The sequence below is a fragment of the Nomascus leucogenys genome, chromosome 20 (assembly GCF_006542625.1).
Source record: "Nomascus leucogenys isolate Asia chromosome 20, Asia_NLE_v1, whole genome shotgun sequence".
NCBI lineage: Eukaryota > Metazoa > Chordata > Mammalia > Primates > Hylobatidae > Nomascus > Nomascus leucogenys.
Window position 1 is genome coordinate 32,887,892 of NC_044400.1, and position 16,418 is coordinate 32,904,309.

The 16,418-nt window shown below is 46.9% G+C and overlaps 1 protein-coding gene across 2 annotated transcripts in view; it reads right to left on the reverse strand.

Annotated features, from left to right (window-relative positions):
- Positions 1-737: 737 nt before the first annotated feature.
- Positions 738-16,418, reverse strand: part of LOC100600882 (cytochrome P450 27C1) — a 33,877-nt gene continuing 18,196 nt past the window's right edge. Inside the window, exons 3-8 of one of the 2 annotated variants that reach the window (XM_030801237.1) lie at positions 15,908-16,117; positions 14,172-14,335; positions 10,119-10,285; positions 8,580-8,658; positions 7,884-8,087; positions 738-1,697 (exon numbers count right to left, since the gene is read on the reverse strand). In XM_030801237.1, the coding sequence (XP_030657097.1) occupies positions 1,581-1,697; positions 7,884-8,087; positions 8,580-8,658; positions 10,119-10,285; positions 14,172-14,335; positions 15,908-16,117 (941 nt within the window). In that variant the 3' untranslated portion in view covers positions 738-1,580. The remainder of the gene's footprint in view (positions 1,698-7,883; positions 8,088-8,579; positions 8,659-10,118; positions 10,286-14,171; positions 14,336-15,907; positions 16,118-16,418) is intronic. The other variant, XM_030801236.1, reaches the window with a different exon arrangement.

Here is a 16,418-nt window from a genome sequence, read left to right on the forward strand (position 1 = left end):
TTCTGCTACCACACAGAGATTTCAACTTTATTATATACTTTAACAAAAATGGTATGTGAAATGGATATTATGTCTACTTACTTAAGAGTTATTTTGCAGAGTGACTTACTAAATGGAAAAAAAAAAACTGTATGGTCTATATTAGTAGGAAAGTAATTTTTGGAGAAGGATTATGTAAAAGGAATTACAGAATTGGGAATAAGCTGTTTCAGGCATGATGACAAGGCAAGAGCATCAGGAAATCACGGTGTTTCCTCTTAGCAACCAGTGAGCAGCAGGAAAGGCACTCCCGGAGCCACGGCTTCCCAGAGAGCCTGGCACAGGCACACAGCTGGGTGACGGTTCTCATGTGGATATTTAAAACAACACCATCAAGATAAAAATACTGTCATATCTGTAGCATCTCTATTTATGTATTTATTTTTCCTTGAAATAAAAATGTTCTAAAGTTACATTGTTTTCCATGCTGCCTGTTTTATTACTTCTCACAACTTAGGCAACAAAATTTTACGTAGTCATATTTCCAGTTCTTATATGTCTGCTCTACTCCGTATTTAGATTTGGTTAGAAAATCTGATTATTCTTGATTTCACCAGGAGCTTTCTTTTTTATTTCTTCCAAATAAAAACTAAGTCAACTTCTTTAGGCATTATGACTAGAAAATTAAGCACTCGTTGTGAAGAGAAAAGTAAGAATACAGCCATTTTATTTTATTTTATTTTAATTTATTTTATTTTATTTTTGAGAGAGGGTCTCACTCTGTCGCCCAGGCTGAAGTGCAGTGGTGCCATCATAGATAGCTCACTGCAGACCTAACCCCCGAGCTCAAACGATCCTCCTGCCTCAGTCTCCCGAGTAACTAGGACCATAGGTGTGCACCACCACGCCTGCCTAATTTTTGTATTTTTGGTAGAGACAGGGTTTCACCATGTTGCTCAGGCTGGTCTCAAACTTCTGGCTCAAGCAATCCTCCCACCTTGACCTCCCAAAGTGCTGGGATTACAGGCGTGAGCCACCACACCCGGCCAGCCCTTTTAAGTTTGAGCCCTTTAACAGGATCTAAATCTGGTGCTCAGGATAAAATGTTGCCTCTGGTGCTTTCTTCCCATAATTACAGTATTACAGAGGCATTCTTAATGTTCCCTCTTCAAATTAGAAACAGTAAGTTGAAATTGCCTTCAAATTACTGTTCATGGCAATTTGAGCCCAGATGCCAGTATTAGAGAACACATATTGAAGAACTGAATTTATAAGTAAACCACCATTTCCCTGTACAAGTAAATGCATAGGATACTGCCAGTCATTAAATATTGAGGCTAGCACAATGTATGAAGCATAAAAATTCAGTGCCACTGGTTTTTCAACAGCTGTTTCCCCCAAAGAAAGGGCAACTTCTGGTACGCACCAGTAAAATAGCAACTTTTTACATTACTTTGCATAAAGATTTACAAGTGTCCCAGGACCTGGGAGGCTAGTCTATAACCAGACAGCCCCTAGCGACACTGCTTTCCTTCTCCACGGTGGTCAGCGACACACAAATACCCACTGTGTGTTGGCGAGTCCAGGTTTAAAATCCAGGCTTACTTTCTGTTAACAAATCGCACGTGGATGGGCCCCCCTGGTGTCAGGAGCCCATGGGTTTTTGCGTGAACAGCTTTGGTCTGAGAAGATGTTTTGATCTCAAAATGTTGAAGCAACTAAGAAGAGAAAGAGAGAGAAGGGGTCAGAATTGGAACAGCAGAAAATTCTCAGTGCTCCCTGAATGCTTTTACTCTTCCTGTGGTGGCACTGGGCTGCAGAGAGCCCAGGCAATGAGCACCCACATCCAGCTTTTGGAGACTACAGAACCTCCGGGTCAGTGGGAAGCCCACTGTTCGGAAACAGAACTTTAGATCCCATACCAGAGCCTAGGCACGTCCCCTAAGCAGCTGTGCAGCTGGTGGGACAGAGATGCAGGCAGATGCTCAGATGACTTAAGTTTCACCTGCCATTTCAAATTCTAACTCTGTTGCTTCCATTGCAGGTCTAGATGAAGAAGACATCAAAGGAGCAGGGGGAAATGCAGAACAAAGCGAAATTCCGGGTTTCCTGCTGGTTCCGAATCTGCAGACACTTCAGACCCGGCCAGAAACAGAGGCGGAGAGAGCTGAATCCTCCAAAAGACTTCATTGTGCTAATATCCTGAATTTAAATATTCTTAGTTCGTACCTTTGATTCCATTTCTCATTTCTACAGTTCAAAAGCAGAACCAGCCCTGCCTCCCAGGGTAAAACTGGAATGTACCTACACGGTGAGTTTGAAAGAACACCTAAAGCGATTATCTCCCCCACTGGCCGGCTAGGGCTTGATGTTCAAAGTCAGCCCTGGGCTTAGGAATACAGGTAACCTGCTCTAAAGACTTCTGTCCATGGACAGGCTCCTGGCGGGGAGGGGGACCTTGCTTTCAGCCCATTTGGACAGAGCAGGGGGTAGATGAGCTGGCGACACCATAGTCTCCTGCTTAGGACCCAGGCTGTCCCTGCCCTGCCCTTCCTCTCTCTCCAGCTTCGTCTCCCAGGCAAAGAAGCTGCACCCAGGATGGGCTGGGGCTCCAGGCTGGAGTACCATGGCGTGATCACGGCTCTCTGCAGCCTCAACCTCCTGGGCTCAAGTGATCCTCCCACCTCAGCCTCCTCAGTAGCTGGGACTACAGGCATGCATCACATCTGCCTAACTTTTTAATTTTTTTGTAGAAACAGAGACTCGCTTTGTTGCCCAGGCTGCCCCTGAACTCCTAACCTCCAACGATCCTCCCATCTCCGCCTCCCCAAGTGCTGGGATTAAAGGTATGAGCCACCACTCTCGGCCTCTAACACTGTCGAAAGGGGAGGTAGAGCTCTCCTCAGAGCCTAATTTACAATCACTTGTGCTGGTAATAGTGAATAGTAATGAAAAAGGAATGAATGATGAGATTGTTGATCTTGGTTCGTACCTTTGATTCCATTTCTCGTTTCTATAGTTCAAAAGCAGAATCAGCCCTGCCTCCCAGGGTAAAATTGGAATGTACCTACACAGTGAGTTTGAAAGAACACCAAAGTATCCATCACCCTAAAGCGATTATCTCTTTAAGATATCTCTTTTAAGATAATTAAGAGTCAGACAGGGCACCAAGGCTCAAGGGTCAAGGCTTGCAATGGGGACGCAGGCAGAACTCATGCCTTTGTCACTATTAAAGAAATGAGCTGAACAGCACGTCTTCAGGCAGCTACATCATTTGCTGGCATCTGGGTGGCTCAGCCTAAACACCTAACCTCTGACCCCTCGTGCTGACCTCTCAGAAACGCCTGCTCATTCCCATGCGGTAGAGGGAAGACTCACATGTGGACATGTGGGTCTCCTAACTTCAAGGCCATCGTGCCGCACGGTATTTTTTCTTTTCTGAGTGGTTTGTTTGTTGAAAAAATTAAAACTATGCAGGAGACAAAAAATAAAAAACACTGCCCCCCGCCCCCCCGCCGCCCCCCTACATCCAGTTTCCAGCTCCCAAGGAGCCGGGGTGGATCTTCCAAACATGCTCCTGCTCAATCAAATATCTTTTTCCTGATTTTAAGGGAACACATTAATATCACATCATGAAAGCTGTCCCTTTCCTTCCCAGTAGCCTTCAGGCATGTGCCTGTACTGTTGGGGCAGACGCCATTTATTTGGTTAAGAAAGGCCCCACTGTTGGGAGTTGAACAATGAGAATACATGGACACAGGGAGGGGAACATCACACACAGGGGCCTGTCAGGGGGGTGGGGGGAAGAGGAGGGAAAGCATTAGGACAAATACCTAATGCGTGTGGGGCTTAAAACCTAGATGATGGGTTGATGGGTGCAGCAAACCACCATGGCACATGTATACCTATGTAACAAACCTGCACGTTCTGCACATGTATCCCAGAACTTAAAGTAAAATTTAAAACGAAAGAAAGGCCCCACTGTTGCTCCTGTGCCAAGAGACTTTCTTCATTAATTGGGGTTGAATTTTATCAATTATCTTTTGGGATGCTCATGTAATTTTTCTCCTTTTTATCTTGGTGGATTCTACTGACAGATTTTCTCTAGGCAGACCATCCTCACATTCTTGAATACATCTGATATATGAAGATGCCTTTCCATTTTATACATTCAGCCTGCCAAGTGTTCATTTTGCATATTTTCCATCTTCAATTATTAATCAGTCAGGCTGGCCTGTAGTTTTTATTTTCCATCCTTTCCCGGTTTGAATATCAAGGTTATGCAAGTCTCACAAAATGAGACTTCCTTTTTCTATTCTTTATTTATATAAGATGATGATTACCTGTTCCCTGAAGATTTGATAAAACTTGCCAATAGCCCTGTCTAGGTTCAGGATATTTTAGGGGTAAATCTTTTTACCACTGACTCATTTCTTTGATCTGCTCTCACTGATTCAATATCTTAGGTCTGTTCTCTTTCATTTGAGTCAATTTGGATCACTTATATTTTTTCTAGTAAACAGTATACTTTATCTAAGTCTTCAAATTCATTGGCAAAAAAACTGTTTTAGGTATTTTCTTGATAAAAAAAAAAAAATCATCTCCTGTCTATACAGTTGTGCCTCCCTGCTCATTCCTGGTACTATTTGTGCCTTCTCTTTTTTTTCTTTCTTTTTTTTTTTTTTTTTGAGACAGAGTCTTACTCTGTCACCCAGGCTGGAGTACAGTGGCGTGATCTCAGCTCATTGCAACCTCCGCCTCCTGGGTTCAAGCAACTCTCCTGCCTCAGCCTCCCAAGTAGCTGTGATTATAGGCACCCGCCACCGGGCCTGGCTAATTTTTGTATTTTTAGTAGAGATGAGAGTTCACCATGTTGGTCAGGCTGGTCTCGAACTCCTGACCTCATATCTGCCCGCCTTGGCCTCCCAAAGTGCTGGGATTACAGGTGTGAGCCACTGTGCCCAGCTTTTTTCTTAACAATTAAAAATCATGGGCCAGGCGTGCTGGCTTACACCTGTAATCCCAGCACTTTGGGAGGCCGAGGCGATGGATCACTTGAGGTCAGAAGTTCGAGACCACCCTGGCCAACATGGTGAAACCCCGTCTCTACTAAAGATACAAAAAATTAGCGGGGCATGGTGGCAGGAGCCTGTAATCCCAGCTACTCCAGAGGCTGAGGCAGGAGAATCGCTTGAACCCGGGAGACAGAGCTGCAGGGACCCAAGATTGTGCCACTGCACTCCAGCCTGGGCGACAGGGCGAGACTCCAAAAAAAAAAAAAACATGGGCCAGGCACAGTGGCTCACACCTGTAATCCCAGCACTTTGGGAGGCCAAGGCAGGTGGATCACTTGAGGTCAATAGTTCGAGACCAGCCTGGCCAACATGATGAATCCCCATCTCTACTAAAAATACAAAAATTATCTGGGCGTGGTGATGGGCACCTGTAATCTCAGCTACTCCGGAGGCTGAGGCAAGAGAATTGCATGACCCCAGGAGGCAGAGGTTGCAGTGAGCCGATTGCACCACCGCACTCTAGCCTGGCGACAGAGCAAGACTCAAAAAAAAAAAAAAAAAGAATAAAAAAACCATGATGCTCCCTTTCTACACTTGCCCAGGTAGAAATGAGGACTTTTTAAGCAAAAACTTTAGCAGGTATATCCATGCGTTAACAGCAGCAAACAAGACCCCATCACAAGCTCCAAATACCATTTCACCGCCAGCCTCTTGCTCAGGTATCTACCCCGGTTCTTCAGGCAGCCAGAGCTTGGGGGCAACAAGCCTCCCTCCCAACTCACCGACGCCCTTCGGGAGGGTGCGGTGGCTGTGGGAGGCACAGCAGCATTTTAGGGAGCTGAGACCTTCCTGAAAACACTCCCCACAGCAGACTTAGTGCAGGGCTCAGAGTATGAGAACAGCTCATATTTCTTGGGCACAGACTCTGTGCGTGGACTGTTTTTACTCCTCACACACCTATCAGGTAGGGATTTGGCCCCTTTTGTAAATGATGTGACAGGCTCAGCTCAGGTGGCTGAGAAATCTGCCAAGGTCCCGGAGCCAGCAAGTGGCAGAACTGGGGGTGAAGCCAGCTTGCCCTGAGCTCCCCCTACACACCGAGCTGCCGCTCACATGCTCCCAGGGACAGGGGCAGCGGCCACATCCACACGAAGGTGGGATGGCCACTTGGTCCCACCAGCCCCACCCCAGCAGAGCCTCGTGGGCCACCTGTGCCTCCAGAGCCAGCCCTGAGCCAGTGAGAGTTCTCCCCACACCTCGTTCTGTGCCTCCTCCCTGGGCAGTAGACCCTTACCTTCTCCAGCTCTGGTGCCCACCCTAAGCCTGACCATCCAGAATCCCTCTACCCCTCCTCCCAGCCAACCAGGCTCCCCTGGTCCCTCACTCTCCCTTCTGCCCAGCTCTGGGCTCCCAGCGAGCCTGGAGGAGGCACCTGCATGACTTGTAGGGAAAAAGTCAAGACACCTGGATCCTGCCCTGCACCTGCCACTGTGGGACTAGGCAAGTGGCTGTTGGTTTCTGGGCCTCAGTTTCCTCATCAGTAAAATAGGGAGATGAGGTCACCAGGAACTCCCCACGTTCCCCAAATGCTCAGACAACGATGGAGCTCCCAAACCTCAGGCCAAGGTTTCCTGTCGCTGAAACAGTCTCCAACTTGCAGGAGAGGCTAATGGGTGGAATTTTCTCCACCACTGGCTTTTCTTTTATAAAATTTCCTTCAGGTGTTATTTAGTTCCTGCTATAGCCTGAACCCAGATACAGTGCAAATCCAGAATTATGTATCTTCACATGTAAGGTGTTCTCTAACAACACCCAGGGGGCGGGGTGGGCATGGGAGATGGGGAGGCATTTTCAAGGGATTTCATGCAGAGCTCTTGTTTTTGGATAGGGTCTCACTCTGTCGCCCAGGCTGGAGTGCTGTGGTGTGATCACGGCTCACTGTAGCCTTTAACTCCTGGGTTCAAGTGAGCCTCCCGCCTCAGCCTCCTGATGTTTCACAACCTAAGAAGCTTGAGAACCACTGCTCCGTGTAAATGGTTGGCTCAGTTAAACAAAGGTGACCAGCAAGAGCACCACTGTGCCTTTCCCGGAGGGGCCTGCTGCTGAGGGTGCCTGAGAGGCCAGCTCCTAACTGCAGACACGGCCACTAGAGGTGGAGGCGGGGTCCCCAAACCCCACAGGGCCTCGCTTAGACCTCCAGGGTTTCTCAGAGTGTAGCCCACGCACCGCACCATCGGCATCGGCAGCAGCAGTGGACACCCCACCCCTAACCCACCAAACCCGTGACTCTGCAGGCGGGACTGGGAGTCCGCCTTGTGAGGTGCTGCCTGCTGGCTTTATGCTCCCTCGCGTTTGAAGACCACTCATTTGACTCCCGCTCCCCTCTCTCCTAACTCGCTGTGTGGTGGCAGGAGAGCTGGGCTCTGGGCCCCTGGCACCCCCAGTGACACACACCCCATCCAAATCTTCAGGCCGCGGCCTGTCGTCCACCCACATGATTCCAAGGAGGAGTGAAGCAAGGCAGGAGGCCATGGGGTTGAAGATGGCTACCATGGTTGGGGGGCGGGGTGGGCATGGGAGATGAGGAGGCATTTTCAAGGGATTTCATGCAGAGCTCTTGTTTTTGGATAGGGTCTCACTCTGTTGCCCAGGCTGGAGTGCTGTGGTGTGATCAGGGCTCACTGCAGCCTTGAACTCCTGGGTTCAAGTGAGCCTCCCGCCTCAGCCTTCTGAGTACCTGGGACCACAGGTGTGAGCCACAATGCCTGACAGCTCTTGCTCTTAAGTCTCCAAAACCGTCTTTTCTTTTTAACCTGCAAGTCTTTATTCCGTTGTGCCCAGTAGAAAGAGGCCGAACCCAAAGGCCAATGTTTGGCCTCCACGCCCTACCTGGATCACGACAAGGTGAATCTCCAGTTCTGCAATTCTCCGCCCTATGCAGCTGCGAACCCCATGACCAAAGGGGATGGATCCGAAATTGTCAACTCTATCTAAGTCTCCTTTCCGCAGCCAGCGCTCAGGCCGGAACTCCTTGGCCCGAGGGAAGTTCTCATCCTGGTACGATGTGGCATAGTGGCAAAGGGCCAGCTGGGTCTGAGGAAATCAGGGATGACAGAAAAGGGATAAGGAGCAGAATCACTCAAGAGCAGGGCAGGGCCCAGAGCCCAAGCCGGACAGTCTCCCGGGGTGCTCCCGCCTGGGGGCCGCCTGGGTCCACTCACACCCAGGATGGCAGCAGCTCCCTCCCTTCCTGCTCCACACTGCACCCCAAATGTCACTGCAGCCGCTGAGAAGACCGTCGAGCCCTTCAGAGACTCCCAGCGGTGACTGGCCACTTCCACACGGCCTGGGGAGCAGGCCAAGGAGCATGGGCTGCCTTGCTGGTGAGCAGTAAGTTTCCAGAGCAGCGAGACCACACCATTCCCTTCCTTTCTCCCAACACCCCATCTTCATCTTAAAATACATGCGAAAGAAAAGGAAACCTATTGATCTCTGCTTAGGGACAAAGACTTCCTGAAGGTAGAAGCAGATTCCAATTCAACCCCAACCCGCAAGGCCTGGCCACCCCCATGGCCCCAAACTCACGCCTTTCGGAATCAGATACCCGCCAATAACCAGGTCTTCCTGGGTGACCCGGCCATTCCCTGGCAGCACTGGAAACAGCCTGGAAAAGAGCCAGCGGGGACAGGAATGGCGTGGTGACTTTCACAATATTTTATTGAACGTTCAGAACCCTGGATATATTCCCATTTCCATTAAAAATTCTTAAAAAGTAACACATGGTACATATTCAACTGAAACATTTTGCAAGGACCTTTGCGGCTTCTTTGCTGGCTTGCTTTACCAGCGAGTATTCTGAGGAATGTGGAAAAGATTCCCAAAGCAAAACGTTTGCAAAACACAAAGCCAAGCCTTTCACATGCCATTGTGTTCCCAGGAGGGAAAATTCCAAGTTTCTCATATTTTATGTGACCACGGGACCACTTTATCAAGGAGTAGTTCATAGGACTTAAGGCCCCATGAAATGCATTTGGAGAAAAGATACTTCAGTGATCAGATTATCTCAGAAAACCCTGAATAAAACTGTAATTGACAAATACCAGTAAACCCCACAGCCAGCTCCTTTTTTTTTTTAATTTTGAGGTTAAACAGCGTGCTATATAGGTTGAGGGTCATGATCAAGTCAGCTTTGAAAGAATTCTTTAGTACATACTGCGGAAAACAAGCTTTGCTTTTTGTCACAGTATTTCCTCACAGAGGATGCCGTGTTTGGGGGAACGGATGTCATCCGTCCCTATCCCACCTCCTACCCAAACCAGCCCCTCAACCCAAGACAACCCACATCCCTCCGGCTTTTCTGTTTGTCAGGAAAGCCCTGTCTGGGAGTAATTGAGCCTCAAAGGGTGGCGTCTCAACTCAGATGAGGACATTCACACAAGAACCATGAGGTTTGTACCAGGTCTGGAAATCAGCCAAACAGCCCAAACTATTTTCCTGACAAATCGATCTGGTTTCGTGTTATCTTCAGAGGAACAAAGTCAAAGGCCATTGACCCAGGAACATGTTGGGAAATCTCCAATAAGCCAATTGGCTAAAGCAGGGACAATATTCAATGACTGCTCAAAAGATTTTTTTTTTTTTTTTTTTGAGACAGAGTCTTGCTCTGTCACCCAGGCTGGAGTGCACTGGTGCAATCTTGGCTCCATCACCTAGCTTCAAGCGATTCTCTTGCCCCAGCCTCTCAAGTAGCTAGGACTACAGGCGCCCACCACCACGCCCTGCTAATTTTTGTGTTTTTAGTAGAGACGCATTTTCACCGTGTTAGCCAGGCTGCTCTTGAACTCCTGACCACAGGTGATCTGTCTTGGCCTCCCAAAGTGCTGGGATTACAGGCGTGAGCCACTGCGCCTGGCCCAAAGATCTTTACAGAGAATAAGGATTATGTCGACCCATAAAACAGAATGGTCTTTCTGCCATTCTGACAAGAGCAGAGAAAAAATTACAGTCACAAACATCCTCATCCTGAACAGGTCAGCCATGGAGGGCAGTTGGAGGACTCGTTATGATAGAGAACCAGGGACCTAAGGGACACAGTTCGTTGACAGATTCTGGCAAGCCTTTTACCTCAGGGTTTCCTTAAGGAGAGCTCTGACCAGCGGGACCTTGGGGACATCAGCTGCAGTTGGAACATGCCTTTCCCCTAAATTCTTGACGATCTCCCGGTACACCGTCTGCTGCACTTCTGGGTGCCTTGCCAGGAGGTACACCGTCCAGGACAAGGTGAAGGACGTCTAAGGAGAGAAAGTGGCAGACACAGGCAGGCAGTGAGTAACACCAGGGACTGAAACAGACACGGTGGCAGGTATGAAGTCCCCTGGGAATACACATAGCTGCAAAGTCAAACTCATCCAATTCCGTATAGCACTTAATGTCTTACCAAAAAACGAAAGACTGTTTCCTTAATTCATGGCAAATAAATAAATAAATAAATAACTGAATATATTTGGCAAGCGACATCGACTCTATGATTCACATGCTCCTGTCATGAAGAGCCACAGGAAAAGTGATCCTGGAGCTTTTTTTAATCACTGAAGAGCAATATGTCAGGGATGCTGCGGAGCCTGGAGGATCTGCTGGGACTTCGTGTGACCTTCTTTGCAGGGCTTGCTCCGTGTGTGCCAGAAAGGGCCTCAGGCTGCCCCCCGGCATCCCCACGCCCAGGATGCTGGGTCCGGCCCACCTGGCTACCCTAATCTAGAGATTGCAGTGCACAGGAGATCACTAGTTAGCCACTGTGTCCTGCCTTCATCAAGGAAGGTCCACACAGAGCAAGTCAATAACTCGTCTATGCAAAGCAGTGTCTTTTTTTTTTTTTTTTTTTTTGAGACGGAGTCTCATTCTGTCACCCAGGCTGGAGTGCAGTGGCGTGATCTCGGCTCACTGCAAGCTCCGCCTCCCGGGTTCACGTCATTCTCCTGCCTCAGCCTCCCGAGTAGCTGGGACTACAGGCGCCCACCACCACGCCCAGCTAATTTTTTGTATTTTTAGGAGAGACACAGTTTCACCGCGTTAGCCAAGATGGTCTGGAACTCCTGACCTTGTGATCTGCCCGCCTCAGTCTCCCAAAGTGCTGGGACTACAGGCATGAGCCACGGCGCCCGGCCAGCCATGTCACTTTTTATACTTCTTCTCAAACCTTTCTACTTATTGAAAATAATTGTTTTATTCTCATAGGTCCCAAGATTTTCGCTAAAATCAATAGTATCATCTATGGGACTACATTTCACTCTCTAGTAAACAAGGAAATGCCACAGTATAAAGGCCTTTCTCTTTCACCAAAAAAAAAAACAAAAAAAAACTAATTTAAGCAGGTAATATTGATATCATTTTCTTGTAGAAGATATCACGTGTTTTACAGGGCAGGCCTCTTGTATATATAATATAATGTGCAAGCTCTTATAAATTATAAAAGATTACTTAGATGCTTCCTATCAAGAGAATAGAAAATTGCTATTAAGGTCACATTTTTATGGAAAAAATGTGGTATATCCATACAATGGAATACTACTCAGTAATTTAAAAGAATCAATTACTGTTCTATGCCACCACATGGATGAATCTGAGTCATTCTTCTGAGTGCAGGAGGCCAGATGGAAAAGACAGCATACCATATGATTCCATTCTCATCGATGTTTAGAAAAATGTGGCAGTGGTTTCATAAATGATTCCATCTGTCAACAATCTGTATCGCATTATGCAGTTTAAATGGAGTTGACTATGCATAAGTTATGCTGCAGTAAAATCATACTAATTTTTAAAAATCAGTATGAAGTTGTAAGAATTTGTTCCCTGGCTTCTATTGTAGGATGCTAAAAGGAACAGCTTCCTTCTGAATGCCACCTCACTGTGATGTTCTTAGTTACCACCAGGGGGCAGGAGGCACAAGCTCAGCGACCAAGCCATTCATTCATTTCTTCACCTTTCAAGTGGTGTCTTAATTTGAGCAAATCCACACCATCACATTCACGTAGTTAATTAGAATTTTCATTGATTGTATCATTTAGTTTGCATTTAATTCATATACTTTTATTGTTGCACAAAATCCAAAAGAATAAGGAGTTTATGCTGTGTGGGTTTTTTGTTTTGTTTTGTTTTTTGCTTTTACATGCTTAAGTGATATTACAATGAAAATAAAGCCTTGAGGCTTTTTCGTCCCTTTAAGATGGAGGTCTGTGCGGGGCGTGCCTTATTCAAGGCCGGGAAGCACCCGCGCAGAGGAAAAGCTTTGAGATGATGAGCTTGGTTGTTTAGTTTCCCCACCTGTTAATGAAGTCAATGACTCCTACCTTAGAGGAAGCTGTGAGACAGGCAGGGTGTGCGTGCAATGCTTTGGAAACAGCGAAGCGTCACGCAATCTTAATTCTCACTTTCCACTCAACCACCAGCAGCACCCCAGCCCTCAGCTTCCCCAGTTTCCAGCCAGAAATTTCATTATCTTCCACCCACTGAAAGCATCAGCCTAGCTCCTCCCTGTTTTGCCACTTCCTTTTAGCAAATTTTACAACTGCTTTCACCTGTACCTACATGGAGATCATTTTCACACCTATCCTATTAATTGTATCATATTACACATATGTTTTTGAAAAGAACTTGGCTCCTTATCCCTCCAGACCAAGCCACCCCCAGCCAGCCAAGAAACTCATGTTAACTATCTAGTGTGTTCCCTCCACGCTCTGCTCTGTGCTCACACAGTCACGGACAGATGTGCACATGCACACAGCCGGGAGGGGGCGGTGCCGCTGCATCTTATTCACAGGACACAGGACACATGCTGGTCTGCCTCTTCCTTTCCCATCGGATAGCCTGTGGGTTCCCCCCAGGTTAATGGGCAGTGCTCTGTCTCATTCTGATATGAACCCTCCCTGGTCCCAGTGTATCATTGATCTGCCATGCTACTGGGCTCCATTCACAGGGAATTTGTTGATACACACACACACCACACACACACACACACGCACTCATCAACCAAACTGCTTAAATTTACTTTGTTTATACTCTCTTTAGCAGGTTTCGGTTTTGAAGTTATGTTGGCTTTATAGAACAAATTGGGGGGTGAATGAAATGAATTCTTGTCTTTATAAAATAAATTCCATGGCCTGGAATATTTTAAATGATAACTAATAAGGTTTTTTATGTCCATACCCTCTTCCTTTGTGAAATTATGAAACAATGACAAAATGTTTACAAATCAGGAATGATTTGTAAACTTTAAACACTTATTATAATTTTGTGTGTGTGATAATGGAATTTTGCTTATGCTTTTCATAGAAATCATTATGCACCTTACATTTAATATACAATCATGCATGTGTAGTGATGTTTTGGTCAATGATGGACCCAGTATACAATGGTGATCCCATAAGATTATAAAGCCACACTTGTACTGTAGCTTGCCAAGGTTTAAGTATGTTTGGATACATACATACTTACTACTGTGTTCCAGCTGCCCACAGTATTCAGCACAGTAACATTCTGTACAGTTGTGTAGCCTAGGAGTAATAGGCTCTACCATGCAGCCTAGGTGTGTGGTAGGTTACCATCTAGGTTTGTATAAATACACTCTAAGATGTTCACGCAATGACAGGACTGCCCAACAACGCATTTCTCAGAACAAACCTGCATCATTAAGTGAGGCGTGACTGCACACGCGGAGTTTTCTCCTCCTGGAGCCCCTCAGCAGTGCAGCAGGCCTAGTACAAACATGAACAGTGTGCTAAACAAATCTGCCTTAAGAGTAGACAACAGCCAGTCGCAGTGTCTCATGCCTGTAATCCCAGCACTTTGGAAGGCCAAGGCGGGTGGATCACCTGAGGCCAGGAGTTCGAGACCAGCCCGGCCAACATGGTGAAACCCCCGTTGCTACTAACAATACAAAAAATTAGCTGGGCGTGGTGGTGGGTGCCTGTAATCCTAGCTACTCTGGAGGCTGAGGCAGGAGAATCACTTGAACCTGAGAGGCAGAGGTTGCAGTGAGCCGAGACCATGCCATTGCACTCCAGCCTGGGCAACAGAGTAAAACTCCATCCTCCCCCTCCAAAAAAGTAGACAACGTCCATGAGGTGAAGAGGAAGGGGTTATCGTGTGTTGCTTGCTGAGAACCAGGACCCCCAGACTCACCGTGTCGACGCCGGCCAGCAGCATCTCAGTCACGTTGGCGTAGATCTCCTGCAGCGTCAGCGCCTGGCTAAGGAAGAGGTATGTGAGAAGTCCCCCGCTCACCCTCCGGCCTCGGTCCATTTGGTACTGTATGTCCCTCAACTTGTTGTCAACATGAATTTGGCCTGTTTGGAAACAGTATTTCTTTTGAAAGGAGTTTGGGTTGAGAATCATCTTTTCAGTCTCAATGCCCTCTGTCCTCCCAGTAGCTTAACTAAACCAGTGGCAGGTGACAGAGGGTAAGGAAACCCAATTTATCTAATGTCGACCTGGGAGTTTCACTCATACACTTGCGTATGTAAATGAATGAAAAGTTAAAAGACAAGCTAAACATATCTTCCTTTTTAAAAATAAGCTGTAAGATATTTGCAGATGTTTGCTTTACTAATCCAATAGCCAAATAAATTATTTATATAATATGAGTAACAAAATGCAAACTCTTTTATTTTTTTCTACCACACTTTCAGAAGAGAAAATGAGTGGAGGGGAAAAGGCCACGCATTATTATCTGGGATGTTACCATATAGCACAGACTTCAGGACTCATATATTCAAATAAATGTTGTTGTTGTTTAAGACAGAGTCTCGCTCTGTGGCCCAGGCTGGAGTGCAGTGGCAGGATCTTGGCTCACTGCAACCTCCGCCTCCCGAGTTCAAGCGATTCTCCTGCCTCAGCCCCCCGATAAGCTGGGATTATAGGCATGCACCACCACGCCCGGCTAATTTTGTATTTTTAGTAGAGACGTGGTTTCGCCATGTTGGCCAGGCTGGTCTTGAACTACTGACCTCAGGTGATCCTCCCGCCTCAGCCTCCCAAAGTGCTGGGATTACAGGCGTGAGCCACTGCGCCCAGCCTAAATATTGATCTTGAAAAGACACCATGAAACACTTTATTCAGTGTTAGCATTGCTCTGGAAACATTGTTCTAAGCATTTAGAAAATAATTTTTTTATTTTCGGAAATGCTTTTACAGTAAAATTTTTAGTCACATAAGAAAACAAATTTCTTTGTAATTTCACCTTGGATTTGAACAAAAATTGTAACATTCAAATGAATATGCGTGGACCTGAAACTCTACATTTTAAGCACTGACCAATTTATTTGGAGTAAAGACATCATCTTGCATGGACATTTACTTGTACCTGTCCCTGCTAGCATGTTAGTGAAAATAAAAATCATTTTAAAATGAAAAAACTGATCATGTTACCTGTAGTCACAACCCACATGCTTTTCGCTTCTTTGAAAAACAAATCCATGGCGAGGCGCGGTGGCTCACACTTGTAATCCCAGCATTTTAGGAGGTCAAGGTGGGTGATCACCTGAGGTCAGGAATTCAAGACCAGCCTGGCCAACATGGTGAAACCCCATTTCTACTAAAAATGCAAAATAATTAGCCAGGCATGGTGGCAAGTGCCTGTAACAGCAGCTACTCGGGAGGCTGAGGCATGATAATCACTTGAACCTAGGAGGCAGAGGTTGCAGTGAGCCGAGATCACACCACTGCACTCCAGCATGGGCGACAGAGCCAGACTCCGTCTCAAAAAAAAAAAAAACCCAAAAGTTATGGGTCCAAAAACCAACACATGACTACATCTAGGCATCCTCTGCTATGGTCACCCATTGTCTGGATGAGAGTTAGACACAAAACACGGCAGGTCAACCTGCTTCTGCAAAATGTGCTCTCAATTCTTCTCTTACTGAATTTGAAGAGTCCATCCCAGGACCTGCAGAATTCCCGCCAGGGCTTTGGGATGAAGGGGCGAAGCCATCTGGGGATGGCGCCTGCATACATGGAGGTCTTGAACATGCTAAACATGAGCTCCAGGGCCTCGATGTATTCCACAGTCAGCTGTGGGATGCTGTTTTCCAGGCAGCCCAAACGACTCTCATAAAGGATGGTGGCCACTCCTAGACAGGAAAGAGAATTTGAAAACCCTCTTCTAGATTATTTACCAGACCAACAGGCAATGTTGGGCCATAAATGCAACTTTCAAACGTGGTCCAGGTGCCTTTCACGAATGAGGCGTCATCACTCTGAGGATTTCTCTGTGTCCTGAACTGCAGGGTGCTGGCATTTAGGGCTGACAGGTGGTGCTGTTGCTGCTTCACCTAAGGAGCCCCACAGCCCTGGGAGGCACAGGTGAAGAAGCCCACTCTCCGGAGGAAATTCGGAGACTCTGAGAGTTTAAGTAGCTTGGCTAAGGCTGCA